A 23,160-nucleotide genomic window follows, 5' to 3' on the forward strand; every position below is an offset into this window, starting at 1 on the left:
TAAAGATGCCCCCTGAGTCCCAGGCCATTTAGGGCCCAAACAGTAAGAGCCAGCATTTTCATTTTGGGTTGTAAATGGAGTTTCTTCACAACTGGTGAGAGATGTTCTCAAGGAACTGTTCCAACATGCAGTCTTCTAATCATTCCGTTTTAAAAAAATACATTATCTGCTGCCTTTCTGCCACAATGGGAGCATCCAAAGCATCCTGACGATGCATTAAAATGTACAAAACAGTGTAAATGAGAATTAAGTCCAAAGCTAGTAAAGAGCTGCAACGCCGAGGAAATGAAGCAACCCTAAAGCATCAAAGGCTGTGTTAAATACAAGAGACTTTGCCCAGTGCCCTGAAAAATGATAAAGGTACTAGGTGAGTAGCCCTTAGGGGAGAGTTCCATGAGTGAGGCACAACTCCAGAAAAGAACCTTTCTCTTTTGAATGCCCGGATAACTCCTGAAAGTGAGAGTACCTGGAAAAGGCCCTCAAATGACTTGCGCGTTCTCAGGGAGAGAAATTGTACAGGTATTCAGGCTGTTTAGGACTTTTCCACACCAGCACTACTTCCCGGCAGCAAACTGGAAGCCACTGACAGCGTCTGGGCATCGCTGCAGTAAGTCCCTCCAGACACGGCTGCTGGATTTTCGATCTCTTGAGGTTCCAAAGGCTTTTAAAAGGCAGCCCCATCTAGAAGAGAAGAAGAAGAGATGGGATTTATACCCCGCCCTTCACTTGGAGTCTCAGAGCGGCTTACAAACTCCTTTCCCTTCCCCTCCCCACAACAGACACCCTGTGAGGTGGGTGGGGCTGAGAGAACTCTGACACAAACTGCTCTTTTTCAAGGACAGCTGTGCCAGAGCTTGTGACTGACCCAAGGTCACATCAGCAGGTGCAAGTGGAGGAGTGGGGAATCAAACCCGGTTCTCCCAGATTAGAGTCCGCACACTTAACCACTACACCAAACTGACTCTCTATGTAACATAAAGCAGTAATCCAGCCTAGTTGTGGCCAGTGTTCCCTCTAAGCTGAGTCAGTATGAGCTAGCTCACAGTTTTTTAGCCTCTGGCTCACACATTTTTGTCTTAGTTCAGGAAGGAGGGCTCCAGGGCAAACTGATTTATGCAGTAGCCAAATCGCTCGCTCACAACTTTAATGCCAGTCGCTCACAGAGTAGAATTTTTGCTCATAGGACTCCACAGCTTAGAGGGAGCATTGGTTGTGGCACAGTCTTCCGTTCCTAGGGTTGTAATTGCCAGAACGGGTAGGAAATTCTTCAAGCTATGGATATCACTTTCGCATCCTTAAGGAATGTGGTATCCAATTGCAAACTGCAGACTTCATTATTTAGGGGAAGAGCAGCCCCGCCCGTCATCAAGTGAACACCCTCTGCCCTGTTTGGCAAGCTGCCTACTAACAGTACTTTTGTCTGAGTTAGTTTATCTTCAGTTTTAGCTTCTCTATCTGATGATGATGACCAGTGTTTCCTCTAAGCTGAGTTAGTGTGAGCTAGCTCACAGTTTTTCAGCCTCTGGCTCACACATTTTTGTCTTAGCTCAGGGAGGATGGCTCCAGAGGCAAACTAATTTATGCAGTAGCCAAATGGCTTGCTCACAACTTTAATGCCAGTGGCTCACAGAGTAGAATTGTTGCTCACAAGTCTCCACAGCTTAGGGGCATCATTGAAGGAAAGAAGTAGAGTTGGAAGTCTCATTGCTGGCATCCCAGACTTCTATTTGATCTCGTTCCCAGAGGCCTCGCGTAGATGTTGAATGATACAGAGACGAACTGGAGCCCTGTGGAACTCTTGTCACAGACCCCCATGGCACAGAGGAGTAGTCCCACAATACAAACTGCCTGGAACTGACCTACCAAGTAAGAGTAGAAATTGTTCCTCGGTGCCTCAAACTCCCAAGTTTGATAGCTGATTCAGAAATATGCCATGGTCAGTGACACTGAAATTCAAGAATGACCACATCTTCTAAAATTACGATCAAGTTTAGATGTTCAAAAATTGTCCCTTTTTAAAAGGGAGTTAAAATGAACGATAATTAAGCGCCATTGGATCACAGCTTACTTACGGCGATCCCTCGAGGGATTTTCAAGCCAAGAGAAGGGGGTGATTTACCGTTGCCTCCCTCTGCGTAGGGAGCCTGGTCTCCCATCCAGACCCTGACCACGGCTGACCCTGTTAGCTTCCCCACTTTCACAAGCTCCGGGCTAGTTTGGGCTATTCAGGCCGCTGAGTTAAAATGAGCTAATTTTAAAAGGTGGTTGTCCATTTCTCTGTTCTGTCCACCAGTCTGCCTGGATTGTCGTCCCACCTGAGAGATTAATTTATTAGAAAAAATAACCTGCCCATGAAAAATAATGTTCACGACTTGTACAGAAAGTCTCCTGTCAAATATTTACACTTAGTTCCAGATGAAAGGATTTCTGCCTGCAGTGCTAGATCAGACCAGTGGTCCTTCTAGTCCAGGGTCCTGTTCCACACAGTGGTCAACGCGTTGCCCTGGAGTTCTACAGCAGTATGACCTCCTCACCTCCCGCCTCTGCTGTCGCCCCGAGTGCCCCCGAGATGCGGTTTTGGGAGAGGGGTAATGTTTTGGGCTGCAGTGGCAGGGGTCAGGTGAGAAAACTCTTGCTCCAAGCTGCTGCTTTCACCGCTCTACCCCTTCTGTGCGTGGTTTATGAAGATTGCATTGAATATATAGGATGAACATGTAGTGAGGCAGATCTTTTGGTCCTTCTAAGCATTTTTGTTGCCAATAGTTGGGGTGACCCAGGACAGGAGGGAAGGTTCTGTACAGGAGGGGCAGATCTCAGGAAAGGCTGCCCCTCGCCTTGTCGGCAATCCAGTACTTTTCCTTTCTGTCATTTCTGAGAAGCCCGTCATTAATGTCCAGTAACCATGACACACCAGGCAATTAGGTATCTTGTTGTTTGGTGTAGTGGTTAAATGCGCGGACTCTAATCTGGGAGAACCGGATTTGATTCCCCACTCCTCCACTTGCACCTGGCTGGATGACCTTGGGCAAGCCGTAGCTCTGATAAGAGCTGTCCTTGAAAAAGAGCAGTTTCTGTCAGAGTTCTCTCAGCCCCGCCTACCTCGCGGGGTGTCTGTTGTGGGGAGGGGAAGGGAAAGGAGTTTGTAAGCCGCTCTGAGACACCTTTGGGTAGTGAAGGGCAGGGTATAAATCAAATCTCTTCTTCTTCCTCTTCTTCTTCTTCCTCTTCTTCTTCCTCCTCTTCCTCCTCTTCCTCCTCTTCCTCTTCTTCCTCTTCCTCCTCTTCTTCCTCTTCCTCTTCTTCCTCTTCCTCCTCTTCCTCTTCCTCCTCCTCTTCCTCTTCCTCCTCCTCTTCCTCCTCCTCCTCTTCCTCCTCCTCCTCCTCTTCCTCCTCCTCCTCTTCTTCCTCCTCCTCCTCCTCTTCTTCTTTCTTCTTTCTTCTTCCACCACCACCACCACTGGTGCTTCAATAGATTTTGGCTTGTTTTTCTAGCAAAAAGAACTATCAAAATTTAGAAATGTGCAAATCCTATAATGTACAAAATAATTTTTTTAATAACTTTTATTGTACTTTTTCCTTTTTCAGGGAAGCAATGAGAAATTATTTAAAGGAGCGAGGTGATCAAACAGTCCTAATCCTTCATGCAAAAGTTGCACAGAAATCTTACGGGAATGAAAAGAGGTACAGAAAATGTCATATGTGAACTGGCTCTCCAGCTTTTCTTGCTCCCCCCTGGTTCCTGGAAGTCTCATTTGATGGGGCTGCATTACAAATTGTTTCTCCAGGATCCTTAAGTTATTCAGTATAAACTTGGTTCTAGGTATGTCTAAAATTGGTGTTTAAAAAACACAGTTTGCCTGATTGTTTGGTCCATCAGATGGCCCTCGTGTTTTGTGTGCAGCTCCATCTAGTGGCCACCAGATGGCATTTAGAAGCAGGCCGAAAGACAAAAGCAGAATGAAACCTATGTCTGTTTTTAAAAGTTACCAAATATTTCCAGCAAATACCACAGCAGAAGCTTGCAGGGGAGGATTTTCTAGGGAAATGTGCTTTATTAGCTGTGATAACTTTCAGTTCTCTTCCTCAGTTAATACTCTGTTATAAAAGGTTCCTAGCGTCCCTTCATTCCTATAGACTAAAGTTCTCTGTTGCAAGGCAAAACCAATTTGCTGTAGAATGGAACGACATTTTGTAAAACATCAGGAATATGTCATATCAGAAAAGGTGTGTCTGAAGTGCTGTGAGAAGACTGACCAAGGCTATGGGTACGATCCAACTGAAGTTAAGCAATTTGGGGTCCCGCAGGTTTCATCAGAAAAAAAGTGCACACTTGGCTTTCTTCCACTAAACATAGTGGGACTTTTAAATGCAAACCTTTGACTGGGTTGTGCCTGAGACTTCTGCCTAATCTGGAGCAGTGTAGATAACTTTGTCCTATGGCAAAGCCAGGGCTGAGTATCTTCTACAGATTTGCAGTCATCAGGGGTCATTTCGTAGAAAAAGAGATGCAGGAGCTCATTAGCATAACTCATTAGCATAGCTTATTTGCATATGCCACACCCCCTGACATCACCAGAAGTGTGTCAGAAGGCAACACCCACCTCTCAGGCTCCAGTGGGCTGTTTTGGATTGCTAGCTACTGGGGGCGGGGGACACACAGATCTGCCCTCACAGAGGAGGGAGAGCTTGTACCTGAATAAAGCTTGGTCTGAAAGGTGCCACTGGACTGTTTTGGGCCGGGGGGGGGGGCTCTGCAACACCTGGCTGCTTCTTGCTCTGACTGAGGGCTGCTGGGAGCAGGGGGTGGGGCTTATTGCACGTGCCCACCCTCTGGGCTCTTTACTGCCGGAGCTCCACTCCTGTGCGCTCCTGCAGGAAATTACCCTGGGCAGTCATAATTGTGTCACAGGGATGATGGTTGGGGGTGGTGGTTTCAGGTCAGCATCTTCAAAATCTCATTTTAAACATAGCAAGTTTTTAGGCCAAGTTGTGGTGGGAGTGTGTGCTCAGTGGATGGTAAAATCTTGGAAACCTGGAGCAGAGCTTCAGCACTGAAGAGACACTGTTTGCTTAAGTTCTGATACTTCTAGTAGCTATAGCGAAGGATAAAGTTAGCATGTGCATACAAGCCGGTTTCCTTTTTGGTGATCAATATAGGTCACAAAACGCCTGCTCCTTGGGAGGAAAGCGATGGCAAACCTAGACGGCATAATAAAAAGTAGAGACATCACCCTGCCAACAAAAGTCCATATGGTCAAAGCAATGGTATTCCCAGTAGTCATGTATGGCTGCGAGCGTTGGACCATAAGGAAGGCCGAGCGCTGAAGAATAGATTCTTTTTAATTATGGTGCTGGAGAAGACCCTTGAGAGTCCCTTGGACTGCAAGGAGATCAAATCAGTCAGTCCTAAAGGAAATCAACCCTGACTGTTCCTTGGAAGGCCAGATACTGAAACTGAAGCTCAAATACTTTGGCCACCAATTGAGAAGGGAGCACTCCCTGGAGAAGACCCTGATGCTGGGAAGGATTGAAGGTCAAAGAAGAAGAAAATGGCAAAGGATGAGATGGTTAGACAGTGTTATCGATGCAACGAACATTCAGCAAACTCCGGAGGACGGTGGAAAACAGGAGGGCCTGGTGTGATGTGGTCCATGGGGTTGCAAAGAGTCTGACTCGGCTGTTCGGCTGAACAACAACAACAACAAATAGGTCACAAAATCCAGCTTTTCTTAGTGTGGCTTCTGTTAATTTTGTGCATAACGTACACAGTCCAGTAAAGAGTCCTTAACAAAGTACACCTAACGGAGATGTGACCCTAACGCACCTCGTCTTTCCCTTAGGTTTTTTTGCCCCCCGCCATGTGTCTACCTTATGGGCAGCGGGTGGAAGAAAAAAAAAGAGCAGATGGAGCGGGACGGCTGCTCCGAACAGGAGTCCCAACCCTGCGCCTTTATTGGGATTGGGAACAGTGACCAAGAAATGCAGCAGCTGAACCTGGAAGGAAAGGTGGGGTTTGAGGACTGCCGTGTTGCCTACAGACTGCCATGCTGACGACTGCCTCGTTCATTTTGAGTATTTTGATTGCCTCACAGTTTACAATGGTGTTAAAGGTGTTAAATTCTTTGATGGAGCAGAGGGATAAAACTGGGTCGGGAGGCTCACTACTTTGTTCTGTGAACTGTCAGTCAGTCACTGTTTTGCACCGTCTTGGCTCCCCGTCAGTAAGATCTCCCTTGTCTTTCTAGTTACGTGTTCATCCTACCCTTCCTCCAAGGAGGGGACCCCCTGTGGTTTCCCTAGCTTCATTTTTTAGCCTCACAACAGCCCTGTGATGTAGGCTAGGCTACAAGACTGACCAGCTCACGGTGACGCAGCAGGTTTCATGGTAGTGTGAGGGTTTAAATCCGGGCCTCCTGGGTCCTTTAACCACTACACTTGGTCTTTGTGGCAGCTGTTTGCATTGCCTCCAGTATGGAGTAAAGGTGGGTGGCTAAAACGTGAACTGTCTGCATAATTTCTTTTTCTTGTTGCAGTCCCTAGAAACCACTGCTGAAGCTTCTAAGACTTCTTCTAAAGCTTCTGAAACTGAGAGCCAGGTGTAGTGGTTAGGGGCGTGGTCTCTAATCTGGGAGAGCTGGGTCTGATTCCCCACTCCTCCTCCACATGCAGCTCCTGGTGTGACCTTGAGTCAGCCATAGCTCTCTCAGAGCTGTCCTCTCATGAGCAGTTCTCGAAAGCTCTCTCTCAGGGATGGTTTGGAAATAGCTCACTAAACTTTTTTAACTCCTCCACTCCATTGTGCTGTATCGTTGGGGGGGAGCAGTTTAATAAGCAATTTCCACACAATCCCGGATTTGATCCATTTATATAGGGTTTTAATGTGGGCCTCTTGAAGAAGAGCAGCAGCGAAGGACATTTTGCACAATCATTTGCACTGTCATCCACTTAAAAAAAACAACAACCCCATTCCTGTTGTCATGTCATATTTGTCTCTTGTTGTGAGTTGCCTTAAAGGCTGTCTATCAGGCAGCAAGACGACATGCACACGCTGTTAAAAAAAATAAAATTACAATACAGTACAACTACTGGAAAACGCCAATCTATATTGCGTTTTCCTGGGACACTGGAGAGCCACTGTCCGAGTAGACCATATTGAACCTGGTGAACCAATGGTCTGATCAGTATAAAGCAGCTTCAGTTCTTCAGCTACCCTATAGAGTTTCATGATTTTGGGGGATGCCATAAGGGAAGGAGCTGTTGAAGGGAAGGAGCACTTAGAAGCAGATCTGCATAAGGTTGCAGACTTAATTTACTTTAAAAATTTCCTTAAGCGTGACTACAAAAGAACTACAAAGTAGAGCCATGCTGAAAGATACACTGGTCATTTATTTTATTTTTTAAATATCGCTTACTGAAAAGATTCCTTTTTCTGCATTTCGCCTCCTAAATCTCCTGACCAAGTTGACCCAGGACTTGCACATATCTCACTTGGGTGTCTGTCTTTGGGATGAAATAGAAAATAGCGGTCTGCTCTCTTCCACAGAACTATTGCACAGCTAAAACCTTGTACATATCCGACTCCGACAAGAGAAAGCACTTCATGTTATCGGTAAAAATGTTCTACGGCAATAGCGACGATATTGGCGTGTTCCTCAGTAAACGGATCAAAGTCATCTCAAAGCCTTCTAAAAAGAAACAGTCACTGAAAAATGCGGACTGTGAGTATTAGCAGTGAGCGACAACTGTGGATGTTGCAGATGCATCAACTTAGAGCAGGGGTCCCCAACCTTTTTGAGCCTGCAGGCACCATTGGAATTCTGACAGGGTGCAGCTACAAAATGACTGCCCCAGAATGGCTACCAGAGGAGGAGGAGCCAGTCACAGAATGGTTGCCGCCAGTGCTCCCTCTAAGCTGTGGAGTCTTGTGAGCAAAAATTCTACTTTGTGAGCTACTGGTATTAAAGTTGTGAGTGAGCAGTTTGGCTACTGCATAAATTAATGTGCTCCGGAGCCCTCCTTCCTGAGCAGAGACAAAAATCTGTGAGCCGGAGGCTAAAAAAACTGTGAGCTAGCTCACACAAACTCAGCTTAGAGGGAACACCGGTTGCCGCTGCCACCAAAGCATCATTTTTAAAGATCTGCACTGCCAGAAAAATCAGTTTTGCATGGGTTTGGGGGACTGCTTTTCTGAAAGACACACCTGTGGGTTTGAGCTTCTGTCCAAAGCACTTCAGTTTTTTATAAGAAATACTTTACCTATGGATTTCATGGCGTTGCTTGTATAAACCATTTAAATATATGTGTTTGCTTTTAAAGTGAGTGTTTTGAGCACCCTGTCATGTTTATGGGCTGATACACTGAAGTCTGTTTTCTTCCAGTGTGCATCGCATCAGGGACAAAAGTGGCACTATTTAACAGACTCCGGTCGCAAACTGTTAGCACCAGATACTTGCATGTGGAAGGGGGAAACTTCCATGCCAGCTCACAGCAGTGGGGAGCCTTTTACATTCACCTCTGTGAGTAAAGGTTGACTTGTATATTTTAAAAAACCCTTGATGGCGTATGATTGTGTGATGTCATAACATGCCTGCTGTTGGGTATAATATATTGACGGGCTTCCTTACGTGTCCAACTCTGTCTTAGTTTGCCATGATTGTAAGGGGGGGAGGGAAATTCCTGCAGGGGGTGAATGGCTATTGTAGGCGTCGTAACTCTTCCCAAGATACCTCCCTTGTCTAGGGAGGACCTTGAAATCAAAACTGTGCCAGCTTGCTGTTGTAGATAACGGGACCGTATAATTGGGGGGGGGGGAGTGAGTGGAGTGTGCATGAAAAAGCTAGGCAGAATGGCTATGAAATGTGATTGGTTGCAAGGGGGGGGGGCTGTTTGAACTGTCTATATCTGTGGATTCTCCCGCCAGAACCTAAGTTCTGACACCATACTGCTCTAGCCTGGAATATGATTCTTCAATAAACAAATTGCTATCTAGGAGTCTGACATTACGTTCTAAAACCTCTTCTTTGTGCAGTGGATGATGATGAATCGGAAGGAGAAGAATTCACCGTTCGAGACGGCTATATTCATTATGGACAGACAGTCAAGCTTGTATGCTCAGTCACTGGCATGGCACTCCCAAGATTGGTATGTTTCTTTACTTTATAACTTGTCTTTCTCCCCCGTGGGGGACCAGCGCTGTCTTACCCTCTTCTCCCCCTTTTCTATCATATCCTCACAGCAACCCCATGAAGGAGGTTAGGCTGAGAGTATGTGTGATGGTCCTGTGGTCACCCAGCAAGCTTCCGTGGCCGAGTGGGGCTGTAAACCTGGCCCTCCCGGACGGTATTCCAACACCTTAACTGAATCTCTAATGGGCTGCAGGCCAGCAAATATTATTTTCTGAGCTAAACTCCCTGTTTCGGCCACGAGAGTTCAGGCAGCCTGTGACAAGACATCTTCTCTGATACGGTGTGGCCTGTCCTCTCTGTCTTGAAGTTCTTTACTTCCTTTTCTTCCTTTTCTTCCTTTTCTCCCTATTCATCATTGACTTGATTACTAGTCAAGATCTCTAGGTCAGAGGAGAAGAGAAAGAAAGAAAGAAAGAAAGAAAGAAAGAAAGAAAGAAAGAAAGAAAGAAAGAAAGAAAGAAAGAAAGAAAGAAAGAAAGAAAGAAAGACACCTTAATCACTACGCCACGCTTGCTACAGCTGCCTTGCTGTAACTTTAATATCTTTAATTTCTAATTAAACACCTCTTAAAGTGAACCAAGATATACAGGTTTTGACTAGCAATTCATCCTTAGGAACTATCAGACTGGATATGTATGTTGCCAGAGCTGAACTTGTCGCTCCGTCATGACCTCCCAGCTACATTTGAAACAGTATGTGAACTCGAGGCTCCTAGCACGTCTTCTGGTCCCATTCTAGATTGTTTCGGCCCTCTCAGTCTAGAGGAGGTTGACAGATTGATCTCGGCTGTGCGCTCAACTACTTGCAGCCTTGATCCGTGCCCCTCTTGGCTGATTAAAGCTAGCCGGGAGGGGTTGCGAGGTCCTCTTCGGGATATTGTGAACAGATCCCTCTTGGAGGGTTTGTTCCTGGAGGCTCTCAAGGAGGCGATAGTCCGCCCTCTCCTTAAAAATACCAGCATTGGATCCGGCCGATTTGGCTAACTACCGGCCGGTTTCCAATTTGCCTTATTTAGGCAAAGTAATAGAGAGGGCGGTGGCGACACAGTTGCAGGCCTTTCTGGATGACACCTCCGCGCTGGATCCGTTCCAGTCCGGCTTCCGCCCGGGCCATGGGACTGAGACAGCACTGGTGGCCCTCACGGATGACCTCCGTAGGCATCTGGATCAGGGCGGGACAGCGGTACTTCTGCTGTTGAACCTGTCGGCTGTGTTCGACATGGTCGATCACCAGTTGCTCGCTCACCGTCTCACCGAAGTGGGGATTCGGGGACTCGCCTTGCAGTGGCTTGTCTCCTTCCTCCAAGGTCGGGGACAAAGGGTGGCGCTCGGCGAGAGTACATCCCAGAGGCACCCACTAGAGTGTGGAGTGCCACAGGGAGCTGTGCTCTCGCCGATGTTGTTTAACATCTATATGTGCCCCCTTGCCCAGATTGCCCGGAGGCATGGGCTGGGTTGTCATCAATACGCGGATGACACCCAGCTCTATCTGCTGTTGGGTGGCCGGTCTGGCTCGGAACTGGAAAATCTGGACCGGGCATTGCGGGACGTAGCGGACTGGCTCGGACAGAGTCGACTGAAACTAAATCCGACGAAGACGGAGGTCCTATGCCTGAATCGGAGCGGTACGGGGGTAGGGGTCCCACTCCCGGCCTTCGGTGGGGCGCCATTGGTGCCAGCTCCGAGGGTCAGGAGTCTGGGAGTGCTCCTGGATGCTTCCTTGACAATGGAGGCCCAGGTAGCAGCCACTGCCAAGGCAGCCTTTTACCATCTACGGCTGATCAGGCAGTTGGTCCCCTTCCTTGATCTGGCGTCAGTGATCCATGCAATGGTCACCTCAAGATTGGACTACTGCAATGCTCTCTACATGGGGCTGCCCTTGGGGCAACTTTGGAAGCTGCAGCTGGTGCAGAATGCCGCAGCTAGGCTGTTGGTTGGTGCCCCAGTGAGGGAACACATCCAGCCGGTGCTGAGGGCGCTGCACTGGCTGCCAATAGCGTTCCGGATATGCTTCAAGGTGCTGGTTATGACTTTTAAAGCCCTTTATGGTCTGGGGCCTGTCTACCTGCGGGACCGCCTTTTCCCGTATGTTCCCCCAAGAGCACTGAGATCTGAGTCACAGGACCGTCTGGTCCCCCCTGGCCCTAGGGATGCCAAATTAACATCGACTAGAACTAGGGCGTTCTCCTTGGTAGCACCAATATTATGGAACCAGCTCCCTCATGAGATCCGTGCCCTCCAGGATCTCGGCCAGTTCCGGAAAGCGGCGAAGACGGAGTTATTCCGCCAAGCATTTAATAACTTAGACCAAGCATGAAAGCACTTTATGGCTGCGTCGAGACAGTGTGTGACTGCAATAAAGAAGGCCAATGCTATGCTGGGGATTATTAGGAAGGGTATTGTAAACAGATCAGCCAATATCATAATGCCGCTATATAAATCAATGGTGCGACCTCATTTGGAATACTGTGTGCAGTTCTGGTCACCACACCTTAAAAAGGATATTATAGCTTTGGAAAAAGTGCAGAAAAGGGCAACTCGAATGATAAAAGGGTTGGAACACTTTCCCTATGAGGAAAGGTTAAAGCGCTTAGGGCTCTTTCGCTTGGAGAAACGATAACTGAGGGGAGATATGATTGAGGTTTATAAGATTATGCATGGGAAAGAGCAGGTAGAGAAAGAGGTATTTTTCTCCCTTTCTCACCATACAAGAACTCGTGGGCACTCCATGAAATTGCTGAGCGGTCAGGTTAGAACGGATAAAAGGAAGTACTTCTTCACCCAAACACATGGAATTCACTGCCACAGGAAGTGGTGGCGGCTACAAGCATGGACGGCTTCAAAAGGGAATTAGATAAGCATATGGAGCAGAGGTCCATCAGTGGCTATTAGCCACAAGGTATAGATAGGGGCTCTGGGGCAAGTGATGCTCTGTCTTCTTGGTGCTTGGGGGGGGGGGGGTTCAACAATGGGAGGGCTTCTTATGTCCTGGCCCCACTGGTGGACCTCCTGATGGCACCTGTATTTTTGGCCACTGTGTGACAGTGTTGAACTGGATGGGCCTTTGGCCTGATCCAACATTGGCATCTCTTATGATCTTATGTTCTTATATAAGCTATTTATTTTGAACCCTCTCTTCTGTATAAGGTATCTCGGATAGATCAGCAGAGCACACTGCCTAAAAGTCTAAATCCATGTTGCAGAACTACTGCAAGTCCTTAAGTCTGTTATTGAATTGAAATGCTTAATGTAGTCCGTTGTGAAAGTGAAGAGAGGAAGCTGTGAGCAGCACAGCACCCAGTCCAGATCTGGCCTTTCCTGCCTTACAGGATCATTGTGAATTATATAACACATGTAAAGCACCCTGAGCATTTCAAAGTGCATCATGCATGCAGAATGTGATGGACCTATGGAAGCTAGCTGGTATCTTAGCTGGCCCTAACGTAGATGTCTAGGGATATTTATTTCTATCTAGGTGTATAGGCTGGCACAGAACAAGTGAAATCCATCTGTTTCACTGCAAAAGACATACACTGGAATTCTAACCATTTCTGTGTGCTTCTTGCGCAGATAATTCGGAAAGTGGACAAACAGACTGCATTACTAGACGCGGACGATCCAGTGTCACAGCTCCATAAGTGTGCGTTTTACCTTAAAGACACAGAAAGAATGTATTTGTGCCTTTCTCAAGAGAGAATTATTCAGTTTCAAGTAAGTTAGTAGACTAAGCAGGTTGTACAAAATGCAAAACAAATTGTACTGCAATGTTGCTTATCCAGGGAGCAGAATGTATGAAGTCCGCCGGAGCTGCCTGTGGATTCTAGCCACATGGGTGTCACTAGACGGACCATGGCAGCAGGGTTGGGTGGTTTCTGGACCCCGGGAGAGGCTACGGGTTGCCAGTGCTGGGAAGGCCAGGGATGGATGTGTCCATACGGTGTCATTTAACCATGCTTAGTTCTTTTGCAGGTGGGGGTGGGTGGACTTATTTTGAAAAGGTTGAGTTTTTTAAAAATTTGAGAGGCCTGGATAGAGATGTGAAGGCCTGGAAAAAACCCTTTTTTTCCCTCCTGAAGCCTTTTTTGTTTTTTTCCAAAAAATTGAAAAAATTGAAAAAAGAAAAGAAAAAATTTTGATTATGGAACGTTTTATTTTAACATGATGGATAAAATATTTTAAGACAAGGTGTTCAAATATTTTCCAAATTATTTCACATATATATATATATATAGGTGCTATTGTCACGAGAAAAGAAAAAGGTTTCAGTTTTGTTTTTGCATGTGGGCGGGTATTCTGTTTGTAATAACTGTTTGGATACACTATATTTTTAATATGCTAGTTGTGATAATTTCATGCCAAGTAAAAATGTCCATAGTGATATTTTATGTTCCTAAAGTAACAGAATGACTTTCAATCTAGAAAAGACAAAAGAAGTGCTAATGTAGCATTTTTTTCAATTTTTCCGAAAATTTCTGTTTCCCCCCGAAAAAAACTGGGGAAAAAAGGGTTTTTTTCCAAGCTTCAAAATTTCCGGAAATTTTACATCTCTAGGCCTGGAGAAGATCCCGGTGATAAAAGGCTGTCTTGGAAATTTATGCTGCTCCAGCCAAGACTTTGAGGAAAAGAGATGATAGAAGACTGTAGAAGGGAAGCAAAGACAATGGAAACTATGTAAATGAATCCGTATTTGGCCCAACATTGGTTTTTTCCTCACATTCTCATTTTCCTCGCTGCAAGTTCCTGTTTTTTCAGGGTATTTTATGTTCTGCACGTGTTTGGCTCCCTGCAGGTTTTTATGCCAGACAGAAAGTGGTGTAATATCAAATCGGCCACTATAGGCAACAAAACATATGTGGAAAAGACACACACACACACCCCGCCTGCCCAGGAAGAAACAGGAACTTATAAGTGAGGAAAATGAGAATGCAGAAAAGCCCATTGTACCACCACAGCACTTGGGAGTCAGCACAGTGCAGCTTAATGCTTACAGATCTATCTTGGTACCCTGTTGAGGCCCTGACTTGTTACCACTTTGTGGCTGAGTGTGCGCTTTATAAGGCAGGGCGAGCATGCAAGGGACCAGGGGCTCCCCCCCCCCCAACATACACAAGTTGTAATGTTTTATTTATTAAATTGGATTTGCTAGGCCACCCTTCCCTTCAAGTGGGGCTCAGGGTGGCTTACGACAAGACAGCATACAATAAATAGTTTAAATTAAAACCAGCAATTAAACCTCCCTAAAAACAAGTCAATACATAAACAACATACATGACAAGATGACGGAAAGAAAAGAGGAAAAATCAGCTCCCCAGCCTCGGGGGGGGGGGGCGGGTATTGAGGGGTGGGGAGGATACGTGAGAGTGCCAGGTGCCGTCCTCAACCAGAGGCCTGGCGGAACATCTCTGCCTGACCTGCCCTCTGCGGAAAGGCAACAACTCCCACAGGGCGCGGATGCTTTCCGGCAGAGACTTCCACCAGGCAGGGGCCATCGGGAGGTTCTTATTCCCTGAGTGTCACATTCTTCCAGGGGCTTACTGAGAGAGGTGGTTCCGAAGGTATGTAAGTCCCCGACCGTTAAGGGCCTTAAAGGTCAGAACCAAAACCTTGAACCTGATCCAGTGCTTGACTGGAAGCCAGTGCAGCTCGCGCAGCACAGGCTGAATGTGTGCTGTACGGGGAGGCGGGGGGCGGTAAGGACCCACGCGGCTGTGTTCTGGGTCAGGTGCAAAGGTAGGCCCGCATAGACTGACGTATGATTCTTTATCATTTAAAGAAGGAACTTTGTCCCCCAGTTTGTCACATCAAAGCCAAGTTGTGTATTTTCTATGCCTCCCTGTCAGCGTCTTTGTCAGCGTCTTGCCTAATTCTGCTGCTTCCCCCCACCCCCACCAAAGGCCACTCCATGCCCCAAAGAACCAAATAAAGAGATGATTAACGACGGAGCTTCGTGGACGATCATTAGCACGGATAAAGCAGAGTATACCTTTTATGAGGGGATGGGACCAGTCCATGCTCCAGTAACACCTGTACCTGTTGTGGAAAGTCTTCAAGTAAGTCCTTTTCCAATTTGGGTTTTTATTTGACGGAGGTTCTGTGAGTTGTTCCCCACTAACATAAGGGGATTGGGTGATTCTCAGTAATTCCCTCCCTCCCAGCCAGGGCCAGACCGTCATAGACAAATTTTAGGCACTTGCCTAGAGTGCCCCACGCCTAGAGTGCCCCATGCCGATGGGTGCCACACTGGCCTGATGCCGCCCAACCCGGCCCCTCCCTCGCCTCAAAGCCCTGCCTGCGCAGTGTGCTGTGCACACCGCTCCACTCCCCGCTCGTTGCCCGGCTGCCTGTGCGTCTCCTTGCCTATGCAGCGCGGCCAGTGCTCCTCCTTTGTCGTCGCTGCTGCTTGGCCGGGCCCTGCCCTCCCCTCCCTCGCTCACCTCACCAAACAAAAGCCCTGCGCCTGCGCGCTGCTCCACTTGCCCGCTGTTCCTCAGTGCCTGTGTGCGTGTGCTCCATCGTGAAGCCGCCGAGGCCGAGCATGTGCTGCACACACCGCCCGTCAGCCGCCCGCTGCCGCTCTGCCATGCCTCCCGCCTGCCCAGTCGTGGACTTGAAAAGAGTCTGCACCCCCGGCCCCTGGAATGTAAGGTTGGTTGGGCACAGCTGTGGGGGAGAGCCTCCCCACTCCCCCCCCAGACGAAAGGGGCTCCTCCGGGCCTCCAGGGCCGGCCCCGCCCCGCCTGCCCTTCCCCGGGACTGAAGGCAACAGGTTTGGCCCACGCCGCTGCCGCCACGGCCGACCGAGACTCAAGCAAGCCCTTTCCTTGCTGCCTGGTCCTCCCTCCAGGCGTGGCCTCACGGTGGTGCTGCTCGGGGAGGGGGCCGACTGTATCTTCCTAAACAAGTGGGGGAGAAGGAGCAATCCTCTTACTGTTGTGCACTCTTCCAGTAGAGGGGAACTTCTCCTCACAGTGCAGGATTGGGCCTCATGTACCAAAATTCTAGGCATGCACACAGACTCATGAGCACACAATGAATTGCCTGGAGATCAGTTTTAATACCAGGAGGTCTCCAGCCACCACCTGGAGGTTGGCTACCGTACTAAAAATCATGAGAAACAGGGGAGCTGAACCTTTTTTAAAGAACGAGGGCAGGGTAACTGCATGCCTGTCAAGTCTTGGAGTTCAGGGAATTTTGACGAACTGGACAATAGGCCACCAGAAATATGTACTGTCTCACAATTAACAGGACTTTTCAAAATGCTTTGTGATTTGTGTTTTTCTTTTTGAGAGAGAAAATCAGAGATTGTATTACTTGTTCTCACAATTAAAAAAAAAGAAAGAAATTAGCAATTTCAAATTTTGTGTTTTTCATTCTTCCTAAAAGGCATTTATGTTTGAAAATTGGTGGGCGCACGGGGGGGGGGGGGCGGCAGAAGGTAGCCTCGCCTAGTGTGCAGAAAATCCTGGGACCAGCCCTGCTCCCAACTCTTATACTGGTGGAATGCTGTCTTGGTGTTTAAGAAGAAGAGATTGGATTTACACCCCGCCCTTCACTACCCAAAGGAGTCTCACAGTGGTTTACAATCTCCTTTCCCTTCCCCTCCCCACAACAGACACCCTGTGAGCAATGCTCCTTCTAAGCTGTGGAGTCTTGTGAGCAAAAATTTTACTTTCTGAGCTACTGGCATTAAAGTTGTGAGTGAGCGATCTGGCTACTGTATAAATTAGTTTGCTCTGGAGCCGTCCTTCCTGAGCTAAGACAAAAATGTGTGAGCCAGAGGCTAAAAACCTGTGAGCTAGCTCACACTAACTCAGCTTAGAGGGAACACTGCCTGTGAGGTAGGTGGGGCTGAGAGAGCTCTTTCCAGAACAGCTCTGAGAGAGCTGTGACTGACCCAAGGTCATGCCAGCAGCTGCATGTGGAGGAGTGGGGAATCAAACCTGGTTCTCCCAGATTTGACTCCACGCTCCTAACCACGACACCAAATTGGCTCTCATGGTTTAACCCACGTTCTTCATTTAGCCTTGAAATTAATATATGTAATTTTACCAATGTTGCTTCTTTAGTTGTTAATCTTAAGTGCTGCAAAATTCCATTCTCCTACCATTGTGCACACTGGTGCACACATTTTATACTCACAATAGCTCTGTGAGGTAGATAAGACTCAGTGTAAACTGGACCACGTTCATGGCTGAGTGAGGCTTTGAATGCAAATCTTTATGGTCTTAACGCCCATCCACAGCACTGTGGTTTTCTTCTGATGAGTGTCCCTCCTTGGTGCATGCGTTTGCAAACACGCTTTAGTGGCATTTGCATGGTGCATCTTTAGGTGTGAACTTAATTTTTTTTAACGTGTATTTTTATTGGTTTTCAAACATAAAAAAGAAGACCACAAAAAGCTTCACCACAATAATAAACTAACATAACATAACCAATATGTTATGGGTTTCCTCCAAGAGTATCATTTAGCACATATGCTCAGTCTATCAAAGTTTTGATCCCAAGGTATATACTTCATCAAAGTTACAAGTCTGATAATAAATTTAACTTGTTATTAACTTTCTGTTATTCCCTATTAATCTACTTACTTAAGAAGTCATTAGAATTTCACACTTTTAAGCAGCTTAAAGCTAGAGTGACAATTGCTTTTCTACCTATTCTCTTCGAACAGTTTCTCAACCAGTCCCAGCTGTGTCTCATTACACCATTAAAGTCATTTTGCCCATATAATTTTCAATTACCCCACACCTTATTTACTAACCTAAAAGTTTTTCATATTGTCAGCCCCTAATATTTATTATCTTGCATATTCTCAGTAGCTACCTAGTTTAATGTTTATTTCAGTAGCCTCTACATTATAACATTGTAATATGCTCAATCATTTCCTCCATTACGAATGTAGGAAGAAAAAGAAAAAAACCTCTTATCAGGTTACAAAATAATATAAAGTTTACCATCATCTTATGGCCAGTAAGATGTTCTTTACAAAAAAATAAAAAAAATAGTTATTCCCTGGATATTTCATTTGCTGTGAACTTAAATATTTCATGCATAAAAAGGCCCTTATATTTTGTGGCTAATGAAATATCATGTCTAGGGTATATTTTGACATGGTTTTATTTAGGACTTTGGCCTGGTACAGTGAGTTAACACAACTACAGGCAGGTAGAAGTAATGATCACCTTCATTTGTTCTCTGAAGAAAATAAAGGTGTTTACAACCATTCATAAAAAACAAAATGTGTTTTATCTCTAATTTTTAAAATTCCAATACATAATAAAGATCACCCAGCATTCACAAAACCTGTTCGTACAAATTATTTCTCTGCATCCTTTGGTAGTATGTTAATATAGTTAATACGGCTACATTTTACTCTTTTATAGAAGGGAGTTCTGTGTTTTCCCCCAGTATACCACAGTAACTATTTTAGCAGCTGTAAGCAGAGTTGAGACTAACTCAGTGTCTGAAGAAGCTATTGATTATTTTTAAAGTATCCTTTTTCTAAAAACAAGGATAATAAAAGGAATGAATGCTGGACCCAACTCTCTTTTCGCCAGCTATTGACTCAGCAGATTTCTTCCTTTAATGCCAGTTAGCTCAACATCGTAAATTATAGGGCGGCATCTGTGCTTGTGTTAGGTGGCATTTTTGAGTATGCTGTGTTCTGCGAGTGATGGTACTTCCTTGCCTTTCTGCTTGGGGTTAATGTTGCCTTTTCCCCTTCCCTAGCTGAATGGTGGCGGAGACGTAGCAATGCTGGAACTGACAGGGCAGAACTTCACTCCAAATTTACGCGTCTGGTTTGGGGATGTTGAAGCGGAAACAATGTACAGGTGCCGTACTGCTCCTTGGGTCTTTCTTTCTTTTTTTAACGTGGTGGGTTTGGAATGTGTGGGGGCGCGTTGATTCTTCTGGGCCCTGTAGAGGTTTGAGGCTGTTAATTGCTCAGGCTTAGTCATCAAATTCACTTTTACCCACTCTCAAAGCCTTAAAATAAGTGGCTTTCTGTGATCCTGAAGAAAATGTGAGGACTTGCAATTTAATAATCAAAAGTTGCCAATCAGTTGGAAGAAAGGCCCTTAAGGTAAAGGTTCCCTTGCTCGAAAGCCAGTCGAATCCGACTCTAGGGTTGCGGTGCTCATCTCCGTTTCAAAGCCGAAGAGCCAGCGCTGTCCGAAGAAGTTTCCGTGGTCATGTGGCTGGCATGACTAAACACCAAGGCGCACAGAACACTGTTACCTTCCCACCGAAGTGGTCCCTATTTATCTACTTGCAATCTCTTGCTTTTGAACTGATAGGTTGGCAGGAGCTGGAACTAGAGACGGGAGCTCACTCCGTCATGCGGCACACTCGGGTCTCGAACTGCTGAACTACCGACCTTCCACAGCCTGCAGTTTAGCGTCTTAACCACTTGAGACACCGCAGTTCCCCTTTCCTTATCAACCACCCAAAAGACAAATCAGTGGGTTCCAGATCAAATCGAGCCTGAAATCTCCCTTGCAGCTAAAGTGACCGAACTAGTCACATGATGAGAAGACAGGAGTCACTGGAAAGGACAGCAGTGCTGGGAAAAGTGGACGGCAACAGGAAAAAGAGGAAGACCCAGCATGGGAGGGACAGACTCCATCAAGGAGATAGAGAGCACTGAGGTCAGGGACCCAAAATCGCCTGACTGTCCCTGGCCTAAAAGCTGCCAGACTGGCCTCTGCCAGGGCCAGGGCCTTCTCAGTGGCGGCTCCATACTGGTGGAACGAGCTCCCGGAAGACATCAGGGCCCTGCGGGACCTTTTACAGTTCCGCAGGGCCTGAAAAATGGAGCTCTTCCACCGGGCCTTCGACTAGGAGCCGCCACTGAGGAATGAGGGCTGGAAACTGAACCATCAAGGCCCATGCTAAGTTACCAGCATTAAGACAACTGGATACTGGCCTAAACGCCAGTAAACGCCATCTCTATCAATTGTACCTTATGTATATTAGGGTTTGAATTTTACACTATGCATTTGTACTCTATGGTATTTTAATCTATGTATTTGTAATCTATGTATTGCATTGTATATGCATTGCATTGTATATGCATTGTGATCTATGTGTTTAATCTATGCATTTGTATTTTATGGCATTTTAATCTATCTAGCAGTTCAAAAGCAAGAAATGGCAAGTAGATCAATAGGTACCACTTCAGTGGGAAGGTAACAGCGTTCCGTGCGCCTCGGTGTTTAGTCATGCCGGCCCCATGACCACGGGAACGTCTTCGGACAGCGCTGGCTCTTCGGCTTGGAAACGGAGATGAGCACCGCAACCCTAGAGTCGGACTCGGCTGGCTTTCGAGCAAGGGAAACCTTTACCTTTACGCTGCCTTGAGCCTGCATGTGCAGGCAAGGCGGGATAGAAATCTAAAATAATAAATAAATAAGTCAGGAGGCCACAAGGGGGGCCCCTCCGTTTGCAAGACCCGAGCAAGGCTGTTCATGATGGGACGATTTGGAGGACTTTAATTCACAGGGTCTCCATAGATCGGAAGCAGCGTGATGGCGCTTAACACGCACCTATGCAAGAACCGAAAAACACGTGTTTCGTACTTTGCATTCTCACCAATTAAAAATGGCCACAATGCTGCAGTAATTAGTCTGATTAACGTTTACTACCCTGATTAAGACCAAAGAACATCAGAAGAGCCCTGCTGGATCAGAGCAATGACCCAGCGAGTCCCGCCTCCTGTCTCACTCTCACACAGTGACCAGCCGTCTCCCCCGGACTGGCCAACATCAGGGCAGAGAGGCCGAGGCCTTCCCATGATGCTGCCTCCTGGCTCAGGGATTCAGAATGTGGAGGTTCCCCTCAGTCACTGTGGCTAATAGCCACTGATAGACCAATCCGCCTAATGCATCCATTTCCGTAGTTCCAGGGGATCGCAGAAAAGTCAAAGATTTTTGCGTTGTACCACAGCCTCTTGAGTTTCTTGGTGATCAGTTTCTTTGACTATTGTTTGGCCCTTCGGGTTGCAAATTTATTCTCGTGTGCAATGTCTGTTGGAATTTCAGGAGGCCTATTAAGATTTCATATGGCTAGTTGTAGAAGTTCTGCAACTATGTGTGGCGTCCTCTTATTTGGGGAGGACTGGTTTTCACTTTAAATTATACTTGGTGTTCACAAACTGGGTAGTTTCTGCTGCCACCAGGAATTTAAACAAATTCCAAATCTTCCCTCATTAGCTATTGTTGGTAATGTGACCAAAGGTCTATGTGGCCCTAAGGAAGGATTGAACTGAATTCTGGGTTAAACTTAAACCAAATATGATTTATTGATTTAGGAACAAAAAGGAGTTGCTGGTTAACTGTAACTCTTATGGAATAAGGAGATGATGAATAAACTGGTGAGGTATCACACACAATCTTCTTAACATTAAGATCCCACTCTGACAGGAATCTCTTTCTTTAACTGGCAGCCACACTGGCTTAGCTCTTTTCACTATAGGTTCTCTTTCACCACTCTAGAGTCTCACAGACCCTTCTCATAGCTCCTTCACAACTTTAGCTTTTACAGACTTGTATTCTGAACTCTTTACTCTTTAAGTTTTCACACAGACTCTTGTCAGCTCACTCACTGACTCACTAACTGAATATCTCCAACACAAAACTCCAACTGATTTCTCTAACTGACTTCCATAACTCTCCAAGACACACAGAGATTCATTTCAAAACAACTCCTTCCACACTCTCTCATCCACCAGTCACAGCGCACTTGTCTGTCTCAATCACTCTACTCTGCTATCACTGCACTCCAACCAAATATTTAAAGAGAGACACACACACTCTTAAAACAAGGAATCATTACACCATGTAGCTACTTTTCTTCCACAACGATGAGCAGAATCATGAGAAATATTTGCAAAGTAGTGAAAATGGCAGAATAAACTGTCAGTTTTTAAAAAATCCTTCCATTTTTCAGCTCATTTTTCAGCTCATATTTAATAGTTTATGCTTCTTTCAGAGTTCAGCTTTTGGTCTGCCAGGGTTCAGAATTCACAAGCTCCCCGTGGATTCTCAAAATAGCCTGAATTGCCCCCTTCTTAGCGACACATGTCCTTGGCATCTAACCCCCTTTCTCTCGCCTTCTCACCAGGTGTGCCGAGAGTATGCTGTGTGTTGTTCCTGACATTTCTGCCTTCCGGGAAGGCTGGCGGTGGGTTCGTCAGCCCGTCCAGGTGCCAGTAACGTTGGTCCGCAACGATGGCATCATCTACTCCACCAGCCTTACGTTTACTTACACGCCGGAGCCAGGCCCCCGGCCCCACTGCAGCGCCGCTGGAGCAATCCTCAGGGCCAACTCGAGCCTCCTGGCCTCTAGTGAAACAAATGCAAACAGTGAGGGAAGTTACACAAACGTCAGCACAAATCCAACCAATGTCACATCATCAACGGCAACGGTAGTTTCCTAACCACTGCTCTCGATGTGGACCTTTTTTAAAAAATCGACTTTCAAGTGCTTCAAAAAATAAAACTGAACAATTTTTGTGGTTTCATGGGGGGAGAAGAACACCTCTTCACTACTTATTTGAACTTCAATCACCTGCAAGTGCTGATCCCAACGGAAGCCGCAAATGTTAAAAAGAAAGAAAGAAAGAGTGGCGGGGTGGGGAAGGAATAGTCTGTATTCAAATTCTATTTTTAGCTGTCTTTATAAAAATGGGCATGAGTTTAAAAATAATAAAAATGGTTGAGGGGGGGCGAGTTGAACTAGCAAACATGGACATAATATAGTTTTTATGGACCAAGGAACGCTTTAGTATAAAAGGTACATTTTCACCATACCTTTTTGTATCACAACATATAGTACGCTTTTGTTACCAAATAGTTTCTATATAATTTTTTTTTCCTCTGAGCATTTGCTCTGAAGTGTATTCAGGTTCCAAGCCTGACCATGCTTATATAATCTAATTACCATACTCTTCCAATTTTTTAATATATATATATATA

The 23,160-nt window shown here is 46.2% G+C and overlaps 1 protein-coding gene across 1 annotated transcript; it reads left to right on the forward strand.

Moving 5' to 3' along the window:
• Positions 1–3,592: 3,592 nt before the first annotated feature.
• On the forward strand, positions 3,593–22,923 carry RBPJ (recombination signal binding protein for immunoglobulin kappa J region). Its single transcript, XM_015425022.1, has 9 exons — positions 3,593–3,681; positions 5,841–6,006; positions 7,544–7,718; positions 8,379–8,516; positions 9,029–9,141; positions 12,755–12,895; positions 15,079–15,234; positions 18,914–19,017; positions 22,307–22,923. The coding sequence occupies exons 1-9, from the start codon at positions 3,593–3,595 to the stop codon at positions 22,620–22,622; spliced, it is 1,398 nt and encodes a 465-aa protein (XP_015280508.1). The 3' UTR covers positions 22,623–22,923.
• The last annotated feature ends 237 nt before the right edge of the window (positions 22,924–23,160 follow it).

Source organism: Gekko japonicus, unplaced genomic scaffold (genome assembly GCF_001447785.1).
Source record: "Gekko japonicus isolate JY-2015 unplaced genomic scaffold, Gekko_japonicus_V1.1 scaffold2343, whole genome shotgun sequence".
Taxonomy (NCBI): Eukaryota; Metazoa; Chordata; class Lepidosauria; order Squamata; family Gekkonidae; genus Gekko; species Gekko japonicus.

Bases quoted from the DNA above. Each gene is read 5' to 3' on its own strand.
- RBPJ (XM_015425022.1), top strand. From the start codon at position 3,593: ATGAGAAATTATTTAAAGGAGCGAGGTGATCAAACAGTCCTAATCCTT. The intron at 6,007-7,543 runs GTGGGGTTTGAG...TCTCTTCCACAG, and splicing joins AGCTGAACCTGGAAGGAAAG to AACTATTGCACAGCTAAAAC. The intron at 9,142-12,754 runs GTATGTTTCTTT...CTTCTTGCGCAG, and splicing joins GCATGGCACTCCCAAGATTG to ATAATTCGGAAAGTGGACAA.